General features: G+C 39.0%; 1 protein-coding gene across 1 annotated transcript; it reads right to left on the reverse strand.

The window, feature by feature from the left end:
* Positions 1-775: 775 nt before the first annotated feature.
* eif4eb (eukaryotic translation initiation factor 4eb) lies at positions 776-9,749 on the reverse strand. Its single transcript, XM_026355916.1, has 7 exons — positions 9,672-9,749; positions 8,597-8,700; positions 5,928-6,023; positions 5,742-5,805; positions 4,545-4,658; positions 1,373-1,512; positions 776-1,292 (listed from the first exon to the last, which is right to left on the reverse strand). Exons 1-7 carry the CDS (start codon positions 9,687-9,689, stop codon positions 1,178-1,180), a joined length of 651 nt encoding a protein of 216 aa, XP_026211701.1. The 5' UTR covers positions 9,690-9,749; the 3' UTR covers positions 776-1,177.
* Between the last annotated feature and the right edge of the window lie 27 nt (positions 9,750-9,776).

Genomic DNA, 9,776 nt, shown 5'->3' on the forward strand with positions numbered 1-9,776 from the left:
TGGAGCAGGAGAAGTGGTCTGTGCCTAGACATTATATTCTAATGTGCAGAAAGTTGCATTAATCTGCATGTATGCACTGTTACATGCAGTATGAAGTATACTGTCTGGTTAATGCAAAGGATCTTACCTGAGAAATGAGTTGCCCTTTAAAGGTTGCTACCACAACCATGTCACAACTCCAACAAGGAGCTAAAGAAGCTTTTAAACTCACTTAACGCTTCATCAGATTAAGAAGGATCTGGTTGTGCCGTCGGCGCTTCGCCTGCTGGCTTAGAGAACGCCGATCCTTGAGAATGTGATGACATTTGTCATGTTGCACTGACATTTTTAAAACTGCCATGGTGGCAATAAACTGAGATGTGAAGTCATGTGACCAAAATAACCTTTTCTATACAAGTTCTTTTTATACTGACATTTTAATAGATCTTAGGATCAAGAGATGGGGAGGGCAGGGGTCTATTTGGCACTTTCACACCATGCATGGGAAAATGGTGAGTTCTAAACTGCTTGGAAACTAAGGCTGATTGTGAAATACCAAAAATCAATTATCCTACAAGGCAACGCAGGAATGTACAGGGCAAAACAAACAAACAAACAAAAAAAATGTTATAATTGCAAAACCAAGGTTTTAATTATATTAACACTCAAATGAATATGAGTCATGAAATACTTTAAAAAGGTTGATTACGTGCAACAGTTCAAGGCAAAAAAAAAAGAAAAAGCATAGGTCAACAAAGGCCTAACAATCTAATAATATGCAGGCAAATTAATGTAATAAATTAAAAGGGTTTAATGTCATTAAGATTACAGCAAACCAATAATGCTATAGAAAACGCAGGGGAGAAAAATACAATTTTTGCATTTTAGGACTCCCCGCCATTAAAAAACAAATAAATCAACTCAAATTGTCTTTAGTAGAGTACGCAGTGCTCTAAATGTCATTCACTATTCATACCTTTTATTGTTAGTGTTTTGGAAGATTCCTGTTCATCTGCTTTCCATGTTTTTTTTTCTTGTCGTGTAAGTCCTGGGCAGGTTATGGAAACATTTGGCATGTAGTCTTGGATTGGATTTTTTTTTCTTCCAGATTGCATTTCGCAGAGTCTTTGCAGCAAAGTAAACATATGCACCAACAACAAATAAGACAAGAAAATGAAAGAGGCACGTAGGGCATTTCTCAAACGACAAATTTGTTCTTGGTGGTTGACCCGCTTTTGGTAGCTGTGTCGGCGTGGGATTGGTAGCCAATGGTCATCTTCATGGGAAGCCCCAGGCGCTCCTTGTAAACTCTCCTGTTCAGGAGAGGAATGATAGCATAAAGAGGAGGCACAGAATAGTCAGAACCTGTAAAGATACTGAAGACCTGGCTCACCCTATGTGTGTTACAGCCTCACGGTTCTCATAGTCTGATGTCCAGACGGCTATTTTATCTCCTTTTGTGCGGATGTTGACCACGGCTCCACAGACATCATCGCTGTAGTCGTCAAAGGCCTCTCCGACTAAGCACAGGAGCTGATCATGGGATGGAGAGGAAGAAAAGCTGTCGTCATACCATGATGATTCACATCTTAGACGTTAAATTTAACTGCAAATCCTCAATACTCACACAAAAGAGGAAGGCCAAAGACATTCTTAGCTTTGTCACTCATTTCTCTGATACATCAGCCTTTCATTCGGGTTTACTAAAACCTTTTTCAGGTTACGCTGTCATTTCAGTTAACTTTTGTTTTCTCTGTACAAATATAATAATCAAAAGATCCACTCAGAACATCAGCTAAGTGAAAACTGTTGAAACTCACTGAGTGGTGGAACAGGTTATTAGCAAACTATAAGCAAGGAAAAGTAACAAAAATGATTCTGATACAAAAGAATCTTTTGTGTCAGTCAGTGAAAACCATGTGGATCAAAGAAGCAGCATGAATCCTTTCTTGCTCACCTGTTGGTGGGCTGCCCTGCAAAGCAGTGTTCATGCTGTATTCACGCAGTGGGAACACGCAATCAAAGAACAAGGAAAACTGGTGGCCAACTCGAGTGCTACCAGTGTCGTCACACCAGCTAAATACCCTGATTTACCTGCGTGTGTTGTGTTATTTATTGGCAGTCATTTAACACCAAGTGAAAGCAGATTCAATCAGTGTATACATCCTAGGAAACTAGGAAACTGATTATATTCGCGTTGATTTTAGATTTAATTTTGATTGAGCAGCCAGTGGTTGTGCATTTTGAGTCACACTGCCAACAGTTTGCTTATCTGTCTGTACTTCTTTCCTCCGAGCGGGAGATATCTATGTCAGAATATGTTCAGACATCTCCACATCGACTGACAGCTTGTTTAGTTGATATGATGTGAATAATCTTTTTTTTTTAGAATTCTTTCCATAATGCATTTTGTGAGTGGATCTCTGAGTGAAACAACAACAAAGACATTCATGCAGGTCCAGCATCAGGACTGAGCATCACCCTCCACGACAAGATGACTTTGGGACTCAAGAACTACTCATTTGATCTGTTCCCAGCCCAACATACACTGTGTCAAAAGTTTGGGATCACTTGCAAATGTCTTACATTTTCATGCAATTCAAAAACAATTTTATCCATTTCACAAACAATTAAAATGAATCAGATGATTTTTAAAGAATGATCTACATTTCTGCACAAAGGGATAGTCCTCTGCATCAATCTCATGGTGTGGCTGCTAATTCAAGTTAATCATTTTATAAGGCTAATTGATCATGAGAAAACCCTTTTGCAATTGTATTGCACAGTGGATAACCTTTGTACTAATGTAGCAAACAAGAGAGCATGGCGTTCTACAGTATATGTTAGATTAGTATCTGAACATCAGCAGTTGTTTGTTTACAGGTTCCGATAGTTACCAATAGCCAGAAACAAAGAACTGTCATTAGAGACCCGTCAGTGTATTGTTGTTCTTAGAATAGAAGGTTACTCAATGCTAGAAATTGTGCAAAAACTTACAATTTCTTATAATTCTGTTAACTATGCCCTTCAGAGAGAAGCACAAACTGACCCTGAAAAGGACAGTAAAGGAGTGGGAGGCCCTAATGCACAACTGTACAAGAAGACAAATACCCAAGAGTGTGTAGTTTAGGACAAAGACGCCTCACAGGTCCTCAACTGGCAGCTGCACTAAATAGCCAAACACCAGTGTCAGCATCAGCAGTGAGGAGGAGACTTCAGGATGCCGGACTTCAAGAAAAATCTCAGACTGACCAATAAACCAATAAAAACAAAAGACTGAGATGGGCAAAGGAGCAAAGACATTGGACACTGGAAAACTGGAAGAAGATGTCTACAGATGAGTCTAAGTTTGAGGTCTTCGGATAAAACAGAGGGAAATTTGTGAGCCGCAGAACAAATGAAAAGATGCTGGAACTGTATATATTATACAATACCTCGACATGGTCTGGGGGTGCTTTGGATGTGATAAAATAGGAGATCTATACAGAGTGGAAGGGACCTTGAGGAAAGAAAGCTATCACAAGATTTTGCACGCCAAGCCATACATAGTGGACAGCACCTGATTGGGGTCAATTTCATCCTAAAACACGATAATGACCCAAATAGTGTAGAAGAATAAGGAGTCAGTCGGAATTCAGACAGCAATGTGTGGCCAGCACAGTCTCCATATGTGAACTGTATTAAGCTGTTGTGGGACCAGCTTGACCGTATGGTAGGGAGGAAGACTCCATCAAGCCAATCAATCTTGTGGGAGATGCTCCAGGAAGCATGGGGTGAAATCTCATCAGATTATTTTAAAATATCCACAGCTCTAATGCTTAAGGTCTGCCAGGATGTAATTGCTGTAAAAGTTTATCTTGTTTTTTTTTTGATGAAGGCAAAGTTTGAAGAACACATTCATCATTTCAATCAAAATCATTATTTCCAACTCTGACAATTTCGGCATGTCCTGTTCTTTTCCTATATTTCATATTCAGACTAATTTCATGTGTTTCCATAGAAAACAATAACATTTTTAAGTCACCTTAAAACTTTGAGCGGTAGTGTACGACATGTTCAACAATTAGTACCGAAGTCACTTAAAGAGAAAGTGGCCTCTTATATATTCGGCAGCTCACTGACAATTCATAACTTGCTAGATGTCTGGGTCAATTACAGTGACCTTGAGAGCAGCACAGGAGTTCCCCACGACAAGGTAAGGGGTGCAGACTTATCTACAAAGAAACTAGTATTCAGTTGCTTTCGTTTGACTGTGCTCTGAACTCATCAGCTCAGCACACATTTAAGGCACATTTTCTTATAATAGAAGAAGATTTTATGATTTTTTAATAGAAGATTTTGTTGTGCAAAAAGACGATGAGAACATTACAACAATGCAGTCTGTGGCTCACTAATATCAGGTGTGTAACAAATAATGATTGTAAGTGGAACAACTAATTACGGCTGCTGATGCGTAATAAAAATACTACTTTTGGGAAGAGGTCCAAGCGGGGATTAATCTTATCAGTCGCATGAGTAACAACTCTGAACAGGATAAAAGAGCAGCAGCCACAGACAAAACCTACAGTTTCCAGCCAGAAGCGGTCCAGGTCTAATCTCCTCTGCTGCTTGGTGAGTGTGATGAGCCAGCGCCCGCCACGCTTGTTCCTCTCGTCCTCCCACATGGGTTCAATGCCATCCTGCAGCAATAGTTCAAATTGTCAATACTCACTGCAAACCATTGCACCACAACTTTGAAACTGCCATTTCAAGTGAGCTTTAAACAGGATTTCAACATTGACTGGAAGTAAAAAAAAAAAAAAAACAAGTTCTAACTTTTAAATAATCACAGTGGAAATTTTTGTGCAGCTTAATAGGTAGGAAAAAAACTCAATGCGTTTAAATATCATTGTTAAATATCCGATGTCAAATGTAAAATCTGTAAAACTAGCCTGCATTAGCTAGTGTTTCCCACTGTTAATGGTAAACACACTAATAATAAAAAACAGGCCTATTTGATTACTGCATTTTCTATTTATTGTCACCTCTCTTAAACACACAAAGCTGTATAATTAGTGGCTGCTAACAGCATCCTATCATTCCACTTACTGAAATGGGCCACCCACATTTCTCATTTTCTATTATCACATCTGGTTATATCAGCTCTTTTGAGCTGCTCAGCGCTGAGTTAGTACAGACAGGCTTAGGCAGAGGAGAATCCTACCTACCTCTGTCTTCCTTTGCCCCCCAGTAACTTTACATCAACAGCTCAGTTTGATGTTCTGTTTTCAGTTTTATTTGAATCTGTTGTCATAAAAATCTTGCAATCTGGCTTTATTGGTAAGGTGGTGATAAACTTCTTTTTACTGCGTTTTCAATTCAACACCAATTACAAGAATCAATCTGAAGCTGAAATGTGAAAGACCACAGTTTCTCAAATAAACACAATGGATTGTCCTAGAGAATGACTCAATATAATAAAAAAATGAATAAGGCAAATGTTTTGTTATTGTGATATTTTATGTTAATTTGAATAGGAACTTCAAATTCGATAGATAGAATTTTACAGCTACTAACATGGTTATTTTAGTTTCCCTGCATCAACATCACAAAGGGATGAGAGAAAACTGTTAAATAAACATGAAATACAGCAATTGTGAGCGCTGGGACTCTGGAGAAGATACCAATGTGCCAAAGTGACAAAACCCTGATTTTAACAATCCTTCAATGTGCATTTTCACTCCTCACTCCCTGCGTATTACTGGTAAATAAATCAAACCTACCTTAAAAAGAGAGTAATCACAGCCTGACATGAGGTTGCTTGACAACTGGATATGGTTGTAGAGACTAAATGGAAGAGAGGAAAGCCAGCTGTTCAAACAATATACAGTCATAATAGTTTACTGCTTCAGTCACTCCATGAAAGCACAAAAACAAAACAAAAGACCCATAGATTTATTGCTCCTTACGCCCAGAAGTCTTCCACTGTATCGAATTTAGAGATGAGTCGCAGGTTGGCCTGCCATGTTTTACTCTTGTCATTCTTGAAGAACCACAGAGACCATCTGTTGGGTGAAAACAGAAAAGAAGGGAATTTGCATAAATGTAACATGCCCCAAATTAAACACGAAGTAAACAAAAGTAACCCGAAGCCACCAAGTTTCAGAACAAAGTGGTGACGGATGGATGCACCTGAATGAAACACTATATTCTAGCTTAAGAACCATATCCCATCTGTGAAACATGTTAGTGGCAGTATTATGATTTAGATCCGCTTTGTTTGTTGTCGCTGAAGTAACAGTCCATCCTAACCTCACTGTCTTCAAGACCTTCTCTGTCAGATCTCTGTCATCAGATCAGTGGTTCAGGTTCCTTGCTACCACATGAGGGTATCATGATTGGATATAAAAATACTCAGTCTTTGAAAGCAAAAGTGGCTTGAGAGAAAATTCACAGAAGACTCTGTGAGAGACACAGGTGATAGACATAGAAAACATATGTAACATCTCTTCCTAAGTGAATTGGCCTTAAGCTGTACAAGCAAATTCTACAGGAAAATGTCAAGGTACCCAACTGTGAAGGAGAAAGTGGATCATACAGCAAGACAACGACCCTAAACACACAAGTCGTCCCACCAAAGGTTAATGCAGAGGAAATGTAACGTTTTGGAATAACAGAGTCAAAGTCCCGACCTTTAGCCTATAGAAATGCTCTGGAAAGAAGCTCAAGTTGTTCTGTAAAGAGGAATGGGCTAAAACTCCTCCAAGCAGATGTGCAGAGCTGATAAACAGTTACTCTAAAAATGTTTAACTCAAGTGATTGCTGCACAAGGCTTCACATACATTTACAAAACTCAAATATTTAAGACTGGATCATTTTCCACAATACAGTGAATAAGTAAGTCTATTTTTTTTATCTCTTTGTTTAACTGGGGTTCTTTTATCTATTTTTAGGACTTGGGATCACATTTTAGATCGTATGCATGCAGAAACATTTATGTGCCACTGTACATGCACATAACATATATAGAGTGTCTGTGTATTCCTCGATAACGTGTCCCATATAACATTTGAATGTTTCACTATAGGCATTAATCTAGAATATGGCAGCGCCTCATTAGAGGATCTCTACTCTGTGCTGCTTTGGCCTTCTAATACATGCTAAGATATACACATGCACCCCATCATCTTGTAGAGACATACAAGTATATGTGAGTCAAGAAAAGCAAAATAAACAGTGAGGCATCAATAAAGTGTTTAAGGCTCAACTTTTCTTTTAGCTGACTGGGTTTCTGTTGAATTTGGCTTTTGTATTTGACCTTTTTGGACATAAATATCGGTGTGGAATTTAAATATACATAAAATATTCATTCGTTGCTTATTGGTATTCAGCACCTAAGGGAGGTGGAACCTATTGGAGTATGGATTCAGAGGAAAAACAGGACAGGTCATCAGACATTCTCAGACTATCACAGTGTTACTGTGAGTAAATAAAAAAATCCACCAAGTCCACCAAGCTGCAACTGTTTGGACTGTGAGAGAAAATCTACTTGACCAAATAAAGAACATTAAAACACAGAGGTAACCACTGAACAACATATATCATAAACTTATGTTACACATAATATCATAGCTGCTTGGTCAAGTCTCCTCTTAGACCTTCATACTGATTTTCATATAAATTAACTTTAAACACATTTGACTTGCGAGAAAAGGAAAAAAAAGTGTTTTAATTTTGTGCCTTTATGTGTTTCACATGTTATTGTTAATCTTGTGCTGTGAACAAACAATTAGGGAAATTGTGCTGCTTCCTCTGCATGACCATGGCATCATTTCTCGTGAGTGGTCAACCTTATCTCACTTTCACTTCCATTTGAGTTGGTCCCATTCAGCTGCATAAAAAGAGTTTCACTGGACCCCTTATACTATGTCTGGAGATCAAACAATTTTAATCAACAGCCTTTTCTTTGAGGCTGATGATGTTTTTCCAGTGTCACATTCATACCCACACTCACATCTGGGAGCAACTACACTGGCAGTAATTAGATACCAGAATAACTGAATTTCATGTGTGAAAAGGGCACATTTCTTTATGTGCAACTTAGTTGGTTGAGCAAATAAATAATGTTCATATCTGTTTCACTTGACACTCTGTGTCAGTCAGAACCCAGCGGATTTATCAGAAAAGCCAAGACAATACATGTCTACTGGCAGCATTAGATGAAATATCTTTTGGTTTTAAAATTTAAACAACACATTTGAATATACAGTATCACGTTTAAGTTTCTTACGTTTTAAACAATTGACAGATTGATCAATCAATGAAAGCAAAAAATGTGAACCATGGCCATTTCTGCTATAGTAAGGATAAAAAATAAACTTTAAATATGCCAAGTTTGTCTCCTTGCTCAAGGAAACAAACCTGTAGTATGAGGCACGCCTCAGGTTCTGCAGTACTGACATGAATCATTCTTGGAGTTGATGCCACAGAGTAAATATGATTATACACTGGTTTAAAGCATGTCCTGTGGACATCTACATCAGAGTGAAACATTCGAGTGAAATATTAGATCCAATACTCTCTTGCTTGCCTTTATAAACCGGCTATGTGAAATAAAATGTAAACTGCAGAGCCTAACTTGTTCTGGAGGGGGTGTTTGATGTAGGCCTCTGGGCTCACAATCTCCAGGCTAGTCTCCTCAGCTCCATCTTCATCAGGATGGGTCGGACTTGGATTGGTTTCCTAAAACAGGAGTTGGGTAGAAGTGAGACATTATTATTATTATTATTATTATTTCCAATGCAAATGATCACGGATTTTAGTGCAGGTCTAACTGGAGAAATGATCTTTTAACAGTGACCTAATGCCTACTGTCCTTTCTAATGACTAAATTAAGTTTTACTGTGAAGTGAAGTTAGACTTTAACCAGATAGCATCATCTCTGCTGCTGCTTGTGTCGCTTATGGACAAACACTTCTGTGTCTTTCCCAATATGACTGATGATGATGATGATGATGATGATGAACACCACATAACTTCCATCCATGTATCTACAATAGTTGTTGCAGAGTTACACACCAGGTATAACACGACCTTAGGACAACGAACCAGACATATGGAGACAACTTTGAGTTCGGCGTGTGGCGTTATGTCCAACAGCAGATAACGTTAGTGTTCAGTCGAGATAAGGACTCTAGCGGTTTCACTCCAGTCTCATTTAACACTTATTATAACCACTAAAACAGCCACCGTCACTTCACGTAGTTGGAGGTCAGCTAAGAGCGCCGTCCACGCATTTTGACAGCTGAAATACTAGATGCAATACAAACTTCTTCTTGTCTAGGATGACTTATTCCACACGACGGACTTTCTAATAGTCTCAAATGAACATATGCGTTCTTCTCCGACATGTACTTTAACAAACAAGCTGAGCGGCGGCACGGTGAGTCATTAGCTCGGCTCTCTGCTGCTGAACTGTAACGTCAGCCTTAAAGTTGGGAGATGTCCACACACAAGCTTTGCGCTTTGGGTCGTGGCACACTAGACGAACTTAAAACTGGCCCAAAGCCACACGTGTGATAACAACGGCGGTACATTTGCGCTTTAACACTAATGTTAAAAATGAAACCTAAACTTCTGCTATGGTCTCGCCCACTAATTAAAGCAAGAAGTTCCCGAAATGTGTTGATGTGCTCTTTGAAGAAAGTGCTCACCGGTTCGGCGGTCGCCATCTTACAAATCTCTGTTAGGAAATTGTTCCTGTTGATTGGACCGAGACGTACAACGTGACGTCCCCGCTGCGCACATGCGCCGTGTGC

The sequence above is a fragment of the Anabas testudineus genome, chromosome 12 (assembly GCF_900324465.2).
Source record: "Anabas testudineus chromosome 12, fAnaTes1.2, whole genome shotgun sequence".
Classification (NCBI taxonomy): domain Eukaryota; kingdom Metazoa; phylum Chordata; class Actinopteri; order Anabantiformes; family Anabantidae; genus Anabas; species Anabas testudineus.

Coding starts and splice junctions, on each gene's coding strand:
- eif4eb (XM_026355916.1), bottom strand. Junction 5,806..5,927: donor ACAGTGGAAGACTTCTGGGC/GTAAGGAGCAAT, acceptor TCTTCCATTTAG/TCTCTACAACCATATCCAGT. Junction 4,659..5,741: donor GTGATTACTCTCTTTTTAAG/GTAGGTTTGATT, acceptor CTATTGCTGCAG/GATGGCATTGAACCCATGTG.